Source organism: Sceloporus occidentalis, unplaced genomic scaffold (genome assembly GCF_023333645.1).
Source record: "Sceloporus occidentalis isolate IW3139 unplaced genomic scaffold, rSceOcc1.0.p SCAF_6, whole genome shotgun sequence".
Classification (NCBI taxonomy): domain Eukaryota; kingdom Metazoa; phylum Chordata; class Lepidosauria; order Squamata; family Phrynosomatidae; genus Sceloporus; species Sceloporus occidentalis.
Genome location: NW_028316986.1, coordinates 64,860,541 through 64,880,046, shown reverse-complemented (window position 1 = coordinate 64,880,046; position 19,506 = coordinate 64,860,541). Strand labels below are relative to the sequence as shown.

Here is a 19,506-nt window from a genome sequence, read left to right as displayed (position 1 = left end):
GGTGTTTTTGTAGATCAAGAAACAAGTATTTATTATGGGTTTACTGACTGTTGTGCTGGAATACTATATGCTAACATACCTGCGTGTGATTCGATTTCCCTACCATTATAATTAGGCACATAACAATTTTCCTTGATCAGAAAGGAGTATAAACTGGGGTCAAATTCCTCCTACCTTTCTCTTTCCATGTACACATCTAATTTGATTTGATTCAATTTGATTTGTTTCATATCCCATTTTTCTCCTGAATGGGACCCAAAGCAACAACTCATAACATAATTGTCTCTTTCTCCAAAATTAAACAATGCAGCCTCTGGGATCATTACAAGTTTCAAACAAAATCCACTGAGCAGTGATTTGAGGCCTGTCTAAATATTAATATGTACTACAAATGCAAAAGACAAAAAATAAGATGGCCCTTGTTCTCTCAGACAAGGTTTCTTTCCCTTAAATGTCAATGGGAGAGATTTATCTGAACTCCTCTGGAGCAGCTTTGGTGTGGGCCAGAATACATTATGTGTATGCCAACTTTTAACTGATGTGTCCTAGACAATGACAGGACTAAACAATTTACAGAGAAAAAGGAGGCACTTTTAAATGATGCTTCCCTTGAAATATACTTTATTTACATTTAATTTAATTTATATGCCTCCTAGCATGAGACCCAAGGCAGCTTACTAAAGGCTTTAAAAAACCCAGCCTAAAAACCTGACAAGAAAAATACAGTTAAACAAATCATCACATTAAAACATAATTCAGTTTTTTCATAGAATCATAGAGTTGGAAGAGACTTGAAGGGCCAACAAGTCCAACTCCCTGCCATGCAGGAACTCACCACCAAAGCACCCCCGACAGATAGCCATCCAGCTTTTAAAAGTATAGATCATACAGAGTGGCTGTTTTGTCTGTTACTGGGTTTTAACTGCCGGACAGAGGTTCACAGGCCAGCTCTTTCCTACGTATTCATAAGCCTACAGAAGATTCAAACTGTGCTTCACTCACTGAACAACAGTCAACCTTCCAGTAGAACTGATTCACGGGGGTCAGCTTCAAAGATCAGATGGAATTTTGGAGATTACTGCACCGGCTTTTATTCCTGCGCTAGGTGCAGGATGTGAACACACAGGAATGGATTCTGTCTCATAACCCCATCCCCAGGAAGTACTCATCCTGTACCTGACCCAGGCTTCTCCCAGACTTTTTAAAGAATGGGATTTTCCCATTTTTTAAATGATATTTTTAATTATTAAAACATACCTATACAGATTCAAATTGACAGCTTTACATATTTCAAAATAATGTCCATTTCATTATAATTTCCAGAAAATTGATCATGATTATAAAAAGAAAGCAACAACTTTAACTATTTCCTAAATTTCCACTTTATCTAGTTTCATAGAACTTTTATTTAGCTCAATATTCCCATCTTCTGATTTTCTGTCATTTCACTGTCTCAACAGTTTGAAATCCATTAAGCTCAGTTCTTAATGATTTTTCTTCTCTTATGTTCTTGTAAATCTAAGTTTTACATTTCCTTTTACATAATTCTACAATAGGGTTCCATTCTTTTTCAATAATATTCAAATCTTTATTGTTTAATCTAACTGTTTATTTATCCATTTCACACATATCAGTTAATGTCAGTAATAAATCATTGGTGGTACTTTTTCAGATTTCCAATATTTTGCCCATAATATCCTAGCTGAGGTTATCATGTACAGTACTAATATCCAATGTTCCTTCTCGGTCTTTTCAATTTCCCCATTCTTTAAAAGCTCCAGGAGAAGCCCAAGGTTGGGGACTGGATGTGTACTGCCTGGGGACAGAGCTGTGCAATACAATCTGTCCCTGTGTGTTTACATCCTGCGCCTAGCACAGGAATAAAAGTCAGTGCGCTAATCTTTTTTATGACTTTAGGGTATCTTGGTCCCCTTTTTAGCTGGAGCAGTAAATAGTCAAATACAACACTGAAAAACATAGTTCTCATTCTAAAGGATCCATGAAAAGCAGTTACATAGTTCAGCTGCTGAGAAATTCAGTGCTCACTGGAAAGTCTCCCATCCAAGTATTAACCAGGGCTCACCCTGTTTAGCTTCCAAGATCAGACAAGTTTCTGATTCCTTTAGAGTATTTGGGTTCCCTTGTGACAGCTTTGCCTGGCTGAAATTCTACACCCATTTATCACATTGTTAGTCTCACTGAACTCAGTAGAGTTTAGTTTTTTGTGGGGGGTTTTTTGGGCTAGGTGGCCATGTTTGAGAAGAGTTTAGAACACGGCCACATAGCCCGAAAAAAATCCTCAAAAAACTATGGATTCCAGCCATGAAAGCCTTTGACTTCACCTCAGTAGAGTTTATCTGCCATGCATAAACTGCACTATAAACTTTTAAAGAAAAAAACTCAGATAAATAGTGAAAGAGCAATAGCGAACAATTACTTTCTGACTATAGAGTTCAGTTTGATGAACCAGAGGATTCAGCATTGCTGAATAACATCTGTTAATTTAAACATATTCCACCCTAAGCTATTAACAAGAGTTTGCCTCTATCAGAATTTTTTACAAGACATAGCAAAAGTTTACCTCCTGGCACACACTGGAAACCATCTCCACGATAGCCTGCCTTACACTGACAGCTGAACGACCCTGGTGTGTTATAGCAGAAAGCATCTGGATGACAGCGGCTCAGTTGGCATTCATCTACATCTGTAAAAAAAATTAATCAAAATTAGTTATTTATTATAGTAAGATATATCACTTTCAGGAAAGTGAAAAGTGTGAATACAGGCCCTGCCTCTGATCTGCATAAGGACCCAGGTTTTCTCTTTTTTTATTTTTTGATAAGCTGCCATGTCCTCATCCTGCTAATATGCAGCCTGCCATGAATATAGATATTAAGTCAAAATTTAGTGCTTAAAGAGTGCTAAGTTTTCACTGACACTCTAGCAACTGTCAGAGCGATTGATAAAGAATGGTGCAAAACTGAATAAGAACAGATTTACTTCTGCACCATTCTTTTTTAATCACCAGAGATATTTCCAAAATAATTATCTAAGAGTGAATGGTTCCATTGGAACCACAAAATGGTCCCAATATTTACAAAGACACAGCAACACAAACTACAAAAACATTGATTAAGGTGACTGAAGTGTGAGGAACAAGATGGTCAAAAATAAACAAAAGGAAAATATAAATGTGGCAAACAGGGTTTTAAACGAGAATTAACTAGTTTGCCAACACTAAATGTTATATAGGCCCAGACTTCATTTGTTGTGTGCTAAACATGTATTTATTTAAGGGATTTATATCCTGCCTTTCTCCCAAACTGGGACCCATTTTTCCAGTTGTGCTTAATTAAATCAAAATCAAGAGAAGTCTATACTGATTAATTTGGGGGAAATTAAAGTTACAGTTTAGCAGGCAGATCATTAAAAGAGAGACAATATGATTTAGTGGTCTACATATTGGACCAGGACTTTGGGAGACCAGGATTCAAACCCATAGAAACCCAGTGAGTGACCTTGACAAGTCATATTCTCTCAGCCTCAGAGGAAGGCCAGGTAAACCCCATATTAACAAATCTTACCAAGAAAACCTTTGGACAGGTTTGCTTTAGGGTCACCATAAGTCAAAAATGACTTGAAGGCACACAACAACAATAGCAATGTCAGCTACAGCGCACCCTTTCCATTTATGAGGGCTTGCTCCCCCCACACACAGTTGAGAAAAGTGCACATGCTCAAGCCCTATTACAGCCAACGAGGTGGCAATGTACACATACTGCATTGGTGCATGTGTCACCATTGACAATAATGGAGCAAGGTGATCTGCAGACTCTTGAGTGTGTGGATGGCTAGCCCACCAATATGGTGGGCCCACTGTATACTTTCAAGAGCTAGGACCAAACATGACACACTGAACCTGAAAAAATTACAATGAGATTGTTTTCAAAATAATGTTGCACACTGGTGGTATATTTAATAATAATTCCCATATGAGTTCCCATATGAGTTTTGCAATCAAATGTGGTTTAAAATACTGCACTGAAAATAATAAATTAAATCAAACATTTTGTTGATAAAACATGCAGAACCTTCTGCCCCACCCACACTCCTCCAGCCTTTGGTGTAATTCAAAAACCACTCCTGGATTTATCAGGTTTAGGAGCTGGTTTTGGAGAGATATGAGGAGGTGTATGAGTGGGGCAGATTGCTGCCTTCCTAGTTCTGCTGATGTCCTCCATCTCACCAGTCTACCACTGGATCCTGCCCTTGATGAATATGTGAATGCTGACAATCCCAGAGGCATTTTGGAAACCTCTGAAAAAGTGGGTATTCTCATCATTCCTTGGTTCATTTCTGGCATTTCTGACAAGGTGCTTTTGGGATGTGGGATTCACAAAATGCTTTTGGGAGTTTCACAAGGGTCATTTTCATAGAGCATCAGCTACCATATTAGTAACCTTTTTTTAAAATGTGGAGGATTGTGCATGGTCATAGAGGAAGCCTTTTCTTGTCATCTTTCTCTGAACAAAGCTTGTTATGTTCAGGTTTTAGATTGGCAGCTTAATACTGTTATAAATAGCTAGAATCTAAACAAATGATAAGGACCAAATTATGCAAAAAATCTTTAGGAGCAGCTTGGGAAAATCAAGCTTCCAGAATTCCCTAGCCAGTATGGGGAGTGGCTGTGTTGGCTGAGTATTCTGGGAGCTGTAGTCCAAAAAATAGTTTTTCCAAAAAGACCAAGATGAAAAATGGTGAAAAAGGACTTACTCACCTACACAGGAACGCCCATCTCCAGAGAATCCTGGCAGACATGTACAAATGTAAGATGAGCCACCAGAATATATGCAGCGAGCACGCAAAGGGATATCACAAGTGTGTGTGCCTGTCACACAGTGATTGACCACACGTTCAACAGCTACAAATCAGAAATACATATACAAAGAAGTTTGTAAACATTTTCTTTAACATTTTTGAACAGAGAAAATTGATACAAAAAGGATACAAAATGGAAATTTAGAAAGAATCAGTTAGTAACTGTATGCAACATGGGGGTAGAATTCTGAAACATAACTGTGTTTGTCTGTGAGACTAACTGTGCAAACGAAATTGTAGCATAAGCTTTTGTAGATTTGGTCTACTTCCTCATATGCAACATGTACAGTATACTAAATTTTACATCTGAAAATGGGGGAGAAAAATCAGAGGAAGATAACTGTAGCCCAAAAATTACTTACAAGTTATATGGGGCTCCTACCAAAACCCAATGTCATTAGCAACTTCTATTTAATCATTTCTTCTTCTCCAAATTTATTACACATCCTTTCTCTCTCACTTGAAGATTTGTGTTTCAGTATCAGAGTCATCATCTGGCCTAAATGTCCAACTGTACCTCATCCAACACCATTAGCATCCCTCCTTAGTTTCTCTCATTCTGCCCATAGAATCCCTAGCTTTCACAATCTTCTTTAGTGTGTTCTGACTCACAAATCTACTTGGAAGACTCAGGCCCTATACAAACCAGCACTTTGTGCTGGCCTGTGGGCAGAGTTAGAGGGCAGCGTCTGCACACTGGGTGCCCTAACCAGGGTGCCTTTTTGGTGCACATGATGCAACGCCACCTTGGAGAGTGCAAAAAGGAGCTGCTTTTTGTGGCTCCTTTTTGCACTCTCCCCAGGCTGAATCAGGGCTGCGGTGTGAGATAGCTGCAGCCCTGATCCAGCCAGTAAAGGGGTGGCTGCAGATAGCCCCTCAGTCTCTCCTTTTCCAGAAAGCAGCACAATGACTTGCAGGACAGAGGACAGGTTCTGTGGCAGAAACAGCTCTGTCTTCCAGCACCTTATTACTGCTCAATCACAGTTGCTCTCTACCCCAAACAGTTCCATCTAAACATACACTGCCCATTGCAGCAGAAACAGCAGACACACCATCAATATCACATGTGCACAGCAGTGCATGAAGTGAAGTGTCTGGTCGTGTTGGGAAAGATGCAGTTGGATAGGTAGGACCAGAATGATATTCTTTCCTATTCTTCATCTTCACCTCTCCTTAGCATATCATTTGGAGAGACAAATCTTTTGTTGTTATATGCCTTCAAGTCATTTCTGATTTATGGCAGCTCTGAACCTATCATGGGGCTCTGAGGGGTAAAATTTGTTCAGATGGGTTTTCCTCATTGCCTTCTCCTAAGTCTGAGAGTGTGTGACTTGCCCGATGTCACCCAATGGTTCTCCTTGGCTGAGCAAGGATTTGAATCTCTTCTCCCAGTTTGAACCTAGAATCCTAGTTCAACACGCAAGCCAGTACACCACACAGGATATAGATAAATTATTTGCATCTACATATAATATCATACCTATTCATATTATAAGCACTTCGATAGCAACAGAATCTGCTTTGATAACAACAAAATCTGCCTTTTCTCATTGTGACTGTTATGAAAGGCTTTAGAGGCTTGTATGCTGACCCTGTCAATCAGTTCAATGTAACACATTCAAAATGTTAAGTGCTATCATTTAATGTTCTTAAGATATTATCTTCTCTCAGCATCCCTTTTTTCACAAACACAGTCTACTTTTCCTTCTGTGTAACTACTAGTCAGCTAAAACAATATTTGGAAGAGTGAACAAATAAAACATTTTCAGAGAGAACATAACCCTGGATGATTTACTACCTTGCTAAAAATTAAGCTGCAAATGACTGAAAATTGTAATTTGGAACAGCAGTAACATAGCAGTAACTCAGTTAAAATCAACATGTTGGCAGATTAATGAGTTTTAAATGGCCAGAGAAAAATACCAAACTGAATAGTCACCACTACATTTTGGGAATTTGGATTTGGGATTTAGAATGATGCTAAAACATGTCTGAAGTAAAAAAAAGAGAGAGAGAGAGACTTTTAAGTCATATTTGTTAGTGGTACATTAAACTTTTTATAAAAGAGATCACTTGAGGATTACAGCCCAATGGTCTTCACAGTTTACTCTGCAACCTGCAGAGCTTTTTGATTTGTGATTTAACATTTTTTGCAATAAAAGCAGTCAACCATTTTACCACCCCTAAAAGGCTTCTCTTCATTTTTCTAAGAGATGGGAGAACAACTAGAAACGGACATAACAGAAAATACAATTCTTGCTTCCAGAAATATTTTTTGCTTAACATATGCAACAATATAGACACCAAAACAGATCGTGCATCCGTGGATTCATTCATCCATGGCTTGAAAATATTTTTCTTTTAAAAAACAAAAAACAAACATTGACATTTGACATTTTATATAAGGTATACCATTTTACTATACCATCATATATAATAGAACTTGAGCAGTGATGGATTTTGGTATTCACAGGGCATCCTAGAACCAAAACCCAGTGGATACCAAGAGCCCACTGTATAAGACAAAGACTTTTACATGATCTTCAAAGCATGTCACTTTAGAAATTCATCCTGGGAGGGGAGCAGGGTATGTTTAGCTGGGAGAAAAGAAGACTGAGAAGGATTTAAATATTTCAATCTCCTTCAGAGAATTCATAGATTTAAATATTGAAATGCATAAAGGTATATATAAAAGATGGAGCAAGCTTGTTTGCTGCTGCTCTGCAGACTAGAGTATGAACCAATGGATTCGAATTACAAGAAAAAGAATTCAACTGAAACATTGGAAAGAACTACTTTACTATAAGAACTTTTTAAGGGTGGAATAGATTGTCTCAGAAGGTGAGGGGGAGATTCTCCTACTTTGGAGGCATTTAAACAGAGGTTGGATGGGCATCTTTCAGGATGCATGGCAAGGGATTGGACTATATGGCTTTTGTGGGTCATTCTAAATGATTCCACCATAATGTCATAATGAAATATCCAATCCAAAGAGGGCAAATAATATATTTTGGCCACTACCCAGACAATTCAGAGTTGGGTGCTTTAAAGCGTACTTTAAAGTTTGTTATTACTAACTTGTGCAACTGATCTTGCACCGAACAAAAATTCTATCAAGCTTTCTCTGGACTAGGGCTATGGTGACAAAAATATCCTATCAAAGGAGCATACAAGTAACAGTAATACTTTTAAAAATGTTAAAGGACAGGTGCACTGAAGTTATAGAGATGGGTTCAAAATAGAAAAGCAAAAATAAATGGTCTTATTAAATAGTAGTAACTTATACAAAGTGAGAGAGAAGTAATTGAATAAGTGCACTTGTATATTAGAAATACATTTTTCATGTTACAGTCAGGAAACTCTATCAACTTGCTACTGACCAAAGAACAAATAATTTTAAGATCAATAAAATACATGAGTGTGTACAGAATGTTTTCCCTTTCCAAGTCTTTGTCCAGGTCAATGGGCAATAATTCTCTGAGATTTCAGACTTTTTCTAGGCCTAGAAGAAAACCTGAGTTTGCAAGCCAAGTGTGTGCTTTATCAGTGATCCACAGACCTACTAAATTCTGAGGTCTGAATAGACTTTCACATGGTGGACTAAATACATTTAGGAACAAAAGTATAGGGGAGAATTGAGGAGTTGACACTAGAGTTTTAAGATTCTGATGGGTTCAGGAAACTGTGGCCCAAATAATCATATTTATTAAATATTCTATATAAAACCTATGTCCTCTAAACTAGATACCTCTGAGATTTTAATTCTGTGCATACTTCTTGCACCATGGTGTTGAATAAATAAAAATTATTAGAAAAGAAGGCTTACAAAATTAACTGTGACTTTGAGTCAAAATAGATAGCCTGGATTGGGTGGTGTGAAGCTGCACCATCTAAAGATGTATTGGGGCCATGGCAGTCACATACCGTGCCCCTAATCTGCTGCAGCGCTGGCCAAAAAAGGAGTGGTTTTCAACTACTCCTTTTTAGGCGGTGGAAAAACTACCTTTAGTGGCCCTTCCACAGCCTTGTGGTGGCTCCCAGCATGTTGGGGGCTTGCAGCATGTAACCGCCACGACTCCAAGATGCCTGGAAACTGGCCCAGATGTGGGCAGCTGGAAGCCAGCTTCTGGGTAGCTTCAGAGTGTGAGGCATCAGAATGCTGCACCCTGAAGCCGCCTGGGCAGTGGTACAAAGGGGCAGTCTGTTTCATCCCTTAGTTTCAAGGTTAGGTATGCAATGGATCAGTCAATTTAAAGAGCCTCCCATAACTTGATTCCCTCCAGATGTGTTAGAGTTCAAATCCCATCATCCTCAACTGGTCAAGATGGCTGATGATGTGAGTTGTACTCCAACTCATCTGGAAAGCATTAGGGTGGCCACAACTGTATTAGCCTGTTAAGTGGTACCCTTATCTAAAGAGTGCATTAACCAAGTCTGTCTGAAGAAGAAAAGAGGAAAATATCATTCAGGAAATGCCTGGCTATAGATTTAAGCTCAGGTTTCCTCCAAACAGATGTTGAAACAACCAAACTGCAAGAAAGGAAATGTTTAATACAGCTGTTTTGCAAATCCAACAAAGCTACAAACATAAAGCTTCCAAACCCCTTCTCATGTTACATAACTGCATTATGAATTTAAATTGTCTTCATCTATTGAAGACTGTTATTCTTAGATCAGTTACAGTTGCAAGCCCCCTTCTTCCCACTACAGAGTATGCCTCACTTACTTGAACTGACAGATGGAACAATTTTAATGAAGCAAACAGCATAGCTATTGTAGCCTTAAAGCACTGACCCTACCCCACCCTTCAGAAAAGGAATTATCATAATCTTCTCTAGTTAATAAGATCAACAGACATGGCATTGCAACTTGAGTCTTGATTTTTAAAAAACCAAACAAATGAAGAACTGACATTTGAACTCTATTTCAAACAACACATGGTTCAAATATGGACAATAAATGAGGCACACTGAGTGCACTAAAGTAATTTAACATGCTGGACTTAGTTGGGTAGAGGCATAATTTTTTAGATGGCAATGTACTTTTCTTAGTTCCATTAAAATGTTGGAATTAATATGTTGCATTTGGGAGCTCTACTGCTCCTTCTGCCAGCTGGGGAGCTGAATCTCTGCCCCCAGCAAACCTTGTCATCATGCAGCATTGGTTGCAAGACTTTCCACATATATTTTGTATACATTTAAAAAAATACTTGACCAAATTGTCCATTTATGAGAGGGAGGAGTCTATGATTGTTTACATATTCAAAAGCAAATGAGAAACCTTTTTTATTATTATTTCCCATTCCTCTACTACTGCAACACATTCATCCAAGTGTCCTCTTCTGCTTGGTTGCTGTGCCATAACTGGTGAGAGCTGAGTATGTAGGTTGCTGCAGAAAAGATATGGGAGATACTGTTCCAAAAAAACATGTTTCTGACCTGCTCTGGATGACTTGGAGGAGCAGGCAAAATCTTGGGTTCAGGACTGAGCAACCCTTAGAAAATGGACCAGAACTTTGCAGGGATTAAGAAAACCCTTGGCCTAGATTAGGACAGATGTATATTTTGAATTATGTCCAAACTTGAAAGCGTAAGGAAGCAGATCAAAACTGCAATGTCTATCCAACTATAATTGTTTATAAAACCAAAACATTCACTTGACAAAATTAAGAAAGAGCAGATCTAACATTCCTGATATTTCTCAGGGGAAAATGTAAGGTGAATATAAAGCTTGGTATATTTAGTTTTCTTTCAACACAAGATTTAATAAAACAGTGAATCAACAAATTGAGAGGAATGTTTAAAAATACTTTTGTACTTTCTTGTATAGTCCTCATTTTCCTAAAAAACAACAAAGAGAGGTTTTGGAAAATAAACTCACCCACACATGTCCGTCCATCCGCTGAAAACTGATATCCTTCTATGCACTCACATCGGAATGTCCCTGGCTGGTTATTACAGATTGCATTGCTGCCACACACTGTTGGTTGCTCTAAGCATTCATCAATATCTACACAGACAGGTATGTTATTACACAGCTGTCATTAATACAGTTCTTGAAATACAGAGCATGATTGTAGCATAGCTTCAACTGAAGAGATGCCTATGTATCTCAAACCAGTTTCAACAAAGATTAAAAGCAACTGCCAAATAGTACATCAAGGCACAGATGATAAAGATTGCAATACATGACTTTGCTCCCTTAATATATTGGTCCATTTATATTCGGCCCAAAACAGTAAATTTAGCAACATAACAACACCAGGGTCTAAAACATGGTGATGCAACCTCAGGTAACACTTCTCATTATGGATTTTTTATTTTCAACTCAAAATAGTCTCAAGTATGCTACAACTTTGAGTGGAGGAGTGACAGAAGGGGTGGAGTTGTTTTATTATTTCACTATTATTCCCAAGATATTATTCCCTTATGAATGGCCAGTTCTCAATACATAAATGGCTAGAGAAGAAAGAATAACCAGGCCATTTTTACTGCAATTCATCCAGAGCCTGTCAGAAATGTGAGATATTCAGAGTAGGTCCTGTTGCATGTCCAAGCACCACGTGAAGTTAGGTTAGTGAATACATACAGTATAATTGGGCTTTCTCTGCAGCAGCACCTTATCTGTGGAACTACCTAACCAAGGAAGTTAGCCTAGTCTCATCTCTTTTAAAATTCCTGCAGGCAGACAAAACAGTGCTGTTCCATGTGGTATTCAATGACTGAAACTTTTATTTTAACTATTTCAAAACTGGGTTCTAGGATTGTTTTTAGACTGCTTTTAAGAGTTTTTAAATAATATTTTAATTTGTTTTTAAAATGTTTTCATCTGTGTATTGTTTTAATTGATCATTATTTGTTCATTGCACAGGGAGCCCTTGTGGTAGGCAATAAAGAACTACTTCAGATAAATAAATAGATAAATACTCAAAATAACAATGGGTTGAAAACTCTATGTGTATACTGGGTACAGACATCATATCTTGTTCAGCCTGAGAAAATAAGGACCAAAGTAGATTAACACTGAACATGTCAGTTGGCCTTTCCGTGTTTCTTTGTCCTTGGTGCGATCTTGATCTGGACTGGGGTCTCATGGATGCAGGACAAACAGTAGCTTGAGTAGCCACAAACCCAGTCTGGGACTACAAAGTGGGGCAAGGGGTAAAACACTGAATTCTCAGCCATCTAATTTTCTAGTAAAGAAAAAACAAACAGGTAACAACCATATTATCTTATTAATACTCTGTCTAATTTGTCCCTAATTTCTGTAGGATTCAAGGTGGAGGGGGTAGTGTAAGAAAGAACAGTTTTAGAACAATCCCATCATGTTGCTGTTTATAAAGAGACACAGTGCAGCTGCCCTCATGCATGTGTGATTCTGTCTGACAAGTACAGAGACCCTGCAGCTTTGGAAATGATGTATTCTAGGAAAATCACAACAAAGGAAATATCAAACAGCAGAACACTGAAGCTAAAAGAAAATACAGTTGGATATGAGGATTTCAAGCTAATTCTCTATGAAACTAAGAAGTGTTTCTACAAAGATGTTTACATACCGTAACATGTACGCCCATCTCCTCGGAATCCCACAGAACAGTCACAGGTGAACTGATTGCCTGTTCCAGGACGACACATTGCATTCGTGTCACAGCCATGGGTACCCGTGTAGCAAGGATTGTGGCTTATTTCACCTGATCCATCTGCCAGGAAGCCACAGAACAAACAGAACAATATACATAATGCTCTCACTGATACTACTTGCATTACTAATATTACTGATGATAGCAGCGTATGAAGTAGGAGAGTTCTTTCTGAAATGCTAAGAATATATATTGCTAGTTCAAGCAAAAATGTTTCCACTGTTCATGGCTATCACATTTAGTTTACAAACCATGGTAATTTATGCTGAGTACAAATCCAAAGCCATGTTTTTTTAACTGGTAAGTTTGTAGTAACAACAACATACAAAGTTTACCATTTGTCTGATCATACCCTGCTATGAATATGCAACATTGCATGTTTTGCAGTCTTCTGCAAACTATTTTTGTTACAATAAGTTTTGTGCAGAAGGGTGGCCACTGTGTTACCGCTGGGCCACATACAGCCCTAGGGCCATTTTTATGTTCCTCAGGGGTAAAAAAAATTGTTTTGTTCCAGAATGCCCCCAAATGTCCCTAAACCCATCCTAGGGTTTCCCAAGGATAAAAAAAAATAACATTTTTTGTGACAAAATGTCCGCTACAGGCTAGGAGTGTGTTTGCACCACATTTTGCAGCCTCCCTAGGTCAATTTACACCCAGGAGAGGGCTTCTTTGTAAACAGGTGAACAGGAAATGACTGCTGCTCCCATTCTGTTATTAAAAAGGCCTAAATTGGCCCAGACCCTAAACTGATCTAAAATGGCCAAGGCAGGCCCCAAAATATAGTGAAAATGTTCCAGGATGTTTGGATGCAAAAACCAATTTATTATTATTATTATTATTATTATTATTATTATTATTATTCTTTCTTTCTTTCTTTCTTTCTTTTTTGCAGGAGATGTGCAATGGAGAGATGCAATCTCCCAAAGTCTTCTAAGGGGCTAATGTGCCCTCCTCATCTTTCACAGTTTCTCACCTCTGATCTAAATGATGTAACTCTAATCAAGAGGTATCTCTAAAGGGTTTACAACAGTCATCTGTGAACATCTTTTTTTAAAAAAAGAGGACAGTATCAAATACATATAATTTCAAATCCATGTTTTAAATTTGCCATACATAGCTGATGGATTAATCATTAATGCTTTTAGTCCTAATTCAGTCTAGGTTAGAAAGCAGGCTTTTAAAGACTAACAATATTAGTAGCCTTTTAATTTTAATATAATGTCATTTTTATGTACTTTATGTAATTACTTTGTTAAGTTTCTTGACTTAAAAGTTATAAAATTAGTCAAGTCTTTATTTTTGAATTTCAGAGTGGTAATAACATTAGGTTATTAAGATATAGTTTATTGTTGCAGTCCTATACACATTTGAACTAAGTTCCACTGAATTCAGTGAAACTTAATTCTGAGCAGATGTGCATCGGCATAATACTACAAGTCTTCACTATTGTATTGGTGTGTGCCTTTAAGTTGTTTCTGACTTATGGCAACCCTATCACAGAATTTTAATGCCAGAATTTGTTCAGAGGTGGTTTGCCTTTGCCTTCATCTAAGGCTGAGAGTGTGATTTGGCCAAGGTCACCCAGTGGGTTTCTAAGGCTGAGTAGGGATTTGAATCTTGGTCTCCAGAGTTTCTCCTTTCAAATTATTATTTTCCCAACAAGTCAGAGGTTCATTTTCTGGCTTTTTAGAAAAGAAACAAACAATAGAGGAGAAACCAGAAGGAGGAAAGCAACCACATTTGGACACCACACTAAGCAAACCACACAGCAAAGCCCCATATAATTTTAGTTGCTTCTACTGTAAGCAGGAAGTGATCAGGTAGCATGCACAAGCATGCTGTTTGTAACGGATAAGCCAGAATTTCTGCAGTACACTGGCTTGCAATGGCATGCAATCACTAGTTAGATTATTTTAAAAGACAATTAATGAAATTCATAGAGGGTAGATCTATCGATAGAAGCTCCCTGTTCAGAGGTAGTTCTGTCCCTCAGTTGCTGGTGAGAAACAAACACCTCCAACCTCTGCTTGTGGCCTTCCCAAAGGTATCCGACTAGCTTCTTTAGAAAACAAGACTACATGGCCCTTTGGTCTGATACAACAAAGCTTTTAGGGGGGGAAACTCAAAAGATAAACAAAACAGGGTCCTAACGAACCCTAGAATAGTAAGAGGTCAACAAACCAAAGTAATTTCCACTGAACATACCAATTGGGCCAATTGAATTGCTCATTGCATATCGCAAAATTTGTTCATCTCTGTTATACAAGACAAAGACGCTGTCCACTGATAGTTGCTGGGTGGCTGAAACAGGGTGATGAGAGTCATCATGAATGCACTCATCAAATGAGATTGTCTGTCGCCACTGATAGGGAACAGTATAAGTAGGAGACACCCCATCTCTTTCTGGTTCAGTCACAGTATACTCTCTGGTAGATGATGATGTGATAACTGAAAAAAAAGAAAAGATCTTATATTAACAAGAAGAAAATTAACGGTTATTAATATATTCATCAGACTATATATAAATCAGACTATTAAATATTACAAACAAACAACTCTAAGGGGCTGTACAGACTGGCACTTTGTGCCAACCTGTACATGCGGTGAGGGCTGAGCGTCCGCATGCTCAAAGCCTTTACCGTGTCACCCGGGATCCATTTTGGCATGTTCCAGTCCACACAGTATGTGCCATGATGACACATGCCAGGATGCCAAAAAAAAAAGCCCCCTTTTGAGGCTTCTTTTTACACCCTCCAGAGGCTGTGACATATGGTTACTGCAGCCTGAATCTGGGGCAAACAGGAGCAGCATCCCGCCGCCCGTCTGTACAGCCCCTAAGTTATAATTATTGAGTCGGATCTAGATTGATCATTCTGTGAATAGAAAGGCTCTTTACATTCACAGAAAACACTGGGATCCAGCAGAGAGGCACCACTGCAGGAAGTTCAGAGGGAGGAAATCTTTGTCAGTTTCACTTGCTCCTATATCATGACACTTCTCATGTTGCTCTGGAAGGTCCTTCACTCTTCTGGTACAGCTTTCAAGAAGTACAGGATAAAGAGATTGTCTCAGGACTCCATGCATCCGAGGATGTAGACTCAAGTCTGCAAAAGCTCACACTACCAACTTCTTTCTTTCAGTTAGGGGGAGTACAGACAGAGGGCTGGAAGCCACCCCTTCCTGCCCCGGATTGGTGCTGCAGAAGCCACATGCTACCACACCAATCCGCACCCCAAAAGAAGCTGCTCTGGGCAGCTTCCTGGAAGGGCCATCATGAATGCCGCTGTGCAGCGTCATGACACCCCTCTGTCCAGTTCCATTTGGGTGCTCTGCCCACATGCATCATCATGGGGTGTGCTGTGTGGATGGGCGTGCGCCATGATGGTGGCCGGGCAGCGAAACTAGGGCTAGGAGTGTCTGGACACTCAGCCCTAGTTGGCATACAAGCCGACATAAAGTGCCAGTCTGAACTGCCCCTTTGTCTCAAAGATACTACAAGATCCCTTTGCTCACTAAACACTGTACTGGATCTAGTCCATTGCTTTATACAAGGCAAAGGTTGGCTAAGTGGCTAAGAGCATGAGTGATCAGAAATTATATTTGACTGTGCAAATGCTGGGGTGGATTAAAGGCCATTGTTTCAAGTGGAATCTTTATTTTGTAGATCTTTATTTCTTCCACTACTTTTTTTTAATTCATGCACACTATAAAACGGGGGCCCTTTTGGAACAGACATCAGAGGGCACAGGGGTTTCAGGAGGAAAGAAAGACGAGGAAGGAAAGTTTGGTTGTTTGAGCAGAAGTCATTACAAGCAATGTTGGATTTAATCTGAAAAGTTGGCATGTGCTTGATGGGCAGTTATAAAACAGTTCAGTCATAAATCATAGCCATGAGCCACTTCATATGATAAATGTCTAATCAAAAGCAGACACTTTTAAGATATTACACTAAATCTTCTCCAGATAAGGACATAACTGTACTATTTTTGTCAAATCACAAAACACAGAAGACTCATCTTGCAATGTCTTGAAAGCTTATCACAGTTTTAGAAAACATGTTTTAAAAATATGGAAGGAGCAAAGTTTTGCAAGGGTTTTAACCCACCTGAACTAGAAGAATGATAGAGCTCAGTGTAAGGCTCTATATGTACAGAAGAACCAAATGGGATCTCTGGCACATTGCCTTCAAGTTGTGTGTCAATGGTAAGATGTCCATGTTCATCAATTCCACTGAATTTCTGTTTAATGGTCAGCTTTTCATTGTTGTTAAGAAATGTAACTTCAGCTTGTCTAGTAAATTCACCACCTAGAAGATGAATGAAAGCAGTTATTATTTATATGTTTAAAAAAAATAGTAGTAGTACCCATCTTTCTCCATTTCTAGATATGTGTCCACCATAGCCTGTTCTAAAAATGCATTCTGTATTTTATGAAGTTTCTGGGGGGTGAAATTAGCTGTAATGATGACATGAGACTAGAGAAGACTACACTCCAAACATACTCCCTTGGAGTGTAGTGTAGTCTCCTTCCTTGTAGTTCTTTAAACAGAGGCTGGATGGACATCTGTCGGGGATGCTTTGATTTAGATTTCCTGCATGGCAGGGGGTTGGATGGGATGGCCCTTGCGGTCTCTTCCAACTCTATGATTCTAAGAGATGAGAAAAAGCTTAAGTTCCAATTAAATAGCTAATTATGTAATATGTTTCACTCTGCTTTAGATCTGGTGTGTGAATCATAATTTTGAAGGGAAAGGGGGGGCGACTGATCAATACAGCCATATGAAGTCGAAGGCTTTCATGGCCAGCATCCATAATTTTTGTGGGTTTTTCGGGCTATGTGGCCATGTTCTAGCAGAGTTTCTTCCTGATGTTTCGGCAGCATCTATGGCTGGCATCTTCAGAGAATGTTTGCCTGGAAAGGACTTGGCTATATATAGTGTGTGACCTGGAAAGGCAGGAGTGATTTGCATGTATATTGTTTGTTGCTAATGGCAGGCCTCAGGGTGTGAGGGTCTGCACAAGAGGATTAATGTCTTTGTTGAAAGATAGCAAGATAAAGACTCAACAAGTGCAAATGAGAACTCTCCCGGCAGACAATGAGCACTATCAAGCAGACATTAATCCTCTTGTGCAGACCCTCACACCCTGAGGTCTGCCATTAGCAACAAACAATATACATGCAAATCACTCCTGCCTTTCCAGGTTACACAATATATATAGCCAAGTCCTTTCCAGGCAAACATTCTCTGAAGATGCCAGCCACAGATGCTGGCAAAATGTCAGGAAGAAACTCTGCTAGAACATGGCCACATAGCCCAAAAAACCCACAAAAAGCAATACAGCCATATCTGAAAAATGAGGTAAAACTGATCATCCTCTCATCCATTTCACTTACTTTTGTCTTTGGGAAGGCAAAGGCTATAGCATAATAGCTCTAATGGGAGCCAGTTTTTCAAACAGCAACAGATAGTTAAATTCTGTTTAAATGGGAAACAACTGTGGCCCACTATGGAGCAGGAACTATGACAACACTGATGTTTTTACGTAACTGACCAATCTGTGCAAAAGTAGCCAGTGTAAGACAGCAGTAGCATGTATGGTATTCTACTTAAAAGTGGGCAAAACAACTTCAGCACAGTCATCCCATCTGAAAAATTGCAAATTTTTGCAATTGGCATTGAAACCAGGAAGATTTGGAATATTGTTAATGCAAAAAGAAATTGCTGAGCTTTTCCCCTTTTAACCTTACAAACAAACACACATCTGAGGCATGGGTAGTAGTTATTTTAAAAAGGAAAAATGCAAAAAATGAGAGTCAATAAAAGACTCAAGCTTCTTTTTGCTGGAAAAAGTTTTCTGCCCATTTGCTTTATATTTACTTCTTTTAGCCTTTTTCTGTTGCCAAAAATGCAGAAAACAAAAATGGTTTCGTACCATTCACATAGCTAGATATTAAAATGATCTGGTGGCTGTGCCCTGAAAAATGTTCTGTGCCACATTTCTCTTAATGACCATGATGAAATGAAAGTTTTATGTTATATTTCTGAGGCCTTTCTTCTGGAACAAAGACAGCTGGCTTTGTTTAACTAGGAACAATTTCTCTACATTGAGGTTCTAAAATATGAAATGACTTTTTAGGAACAAGCATAAAATTTACCAGTAATACTGAATCCATTTTTATATCCTTGCTGCTCCACAGCAAACATCCATCCAATGACACCTCCAATGGGGGCAAGAGGAAGCAAGGAGACACCCAAAGCTTCTGGAATTGTGCTGATGGCAGTATATGCACGCCCATGGTTCATCACAACATATGAGTGGAGGTCAGTGTTCTCAAAAACAATTGGTACTGGGTTGTTTCCTACAAAGATTCGTCCTTTCACTTTCCCATTGACTCGCTGAGGAGAACCTTGTACAACAAAAGCAAAGCAGCCAAGTTATAGCACTGCAATATCTTGTCTTTAGCATTACTAAAAATAGCCAAGAAGCTTGCAAAAATAACCTTTAAAATAATGTAAAATGTTTATCATTATTCAAACACTGACTGTTGTTGTTATTTTTTTAAAATAAAGTTTTTTTAAGAAAATGAAATAGATTACAGGCAAGGATTTTATTTTAATTAAATTTATTCTAAGCTCTGCTAAGTTCTTAGACTGAATACACAAGACCATGTGATGTGTATCATAAGCTTAATATTGATTTCAATAATCCAGCAACACTTCGTACCAGTTTGGACTGATAAATTAACTACAAAACACAGTGCAGAAATAACCCACACCAGGGTTGAAATTTGATCCCCTTACTGTTCTAGTTGTTCTACTGTGCAAGATCTTTGGTTAACCCATTAACTTCTTGATTTCTTTCATATAAGATTTAAGAGCAACATGCACACAACATTTCATAATTTTTTCAGTGTGCTTAACTAAAAACTCCATATCTAACTATTAATTTTTAAAGGGTTGTATGTGACAACATTTTTCTTAACTG

General features: G+C 38.5%; 1 protein-coding gene across 1 annotated transcript in view; it reads right to left on the bottom strand.

Moving 5' to 3' along the window:
* NID1 (nidogen 1) overlaps positions 1-19,506 on the bottom strand; it is a 70,895-nt gene that overhangs the window by 29,699 nt on the left and 21,690 nt on the right. The window contains exons 6-12 of the mRNA XM_089529453.1: positions 18,677-18,928; positions 16,626-16,826; positions 14,726-14,968; positions 12,434-12,577; positions 10,759-10,887; positions 4,778-4,921; positions 2,582-2,704 (exon numbers count right to left, since the gene is read on the bottom strand). Of these exons, the coding sequence (XP_089385579.1) occupies positions 2,582-2,704; positions 4,778-4,921; positions 10,759-10,887; positions 12,434-12,577; positions 14,726-14,968; positions 16,626-16,826; positions 18,677-18,928 (1,236 nt within the window). The remainder of the gene's footprint in view (positions 1-2,581; positions 2,705-4,777; positions 4,922-10,758; positions 10,888-12,433; positions 12,578-14,725; positions 14,969-16,625; positions 16,827-18,676; positions 18,929-19,506) is intronic.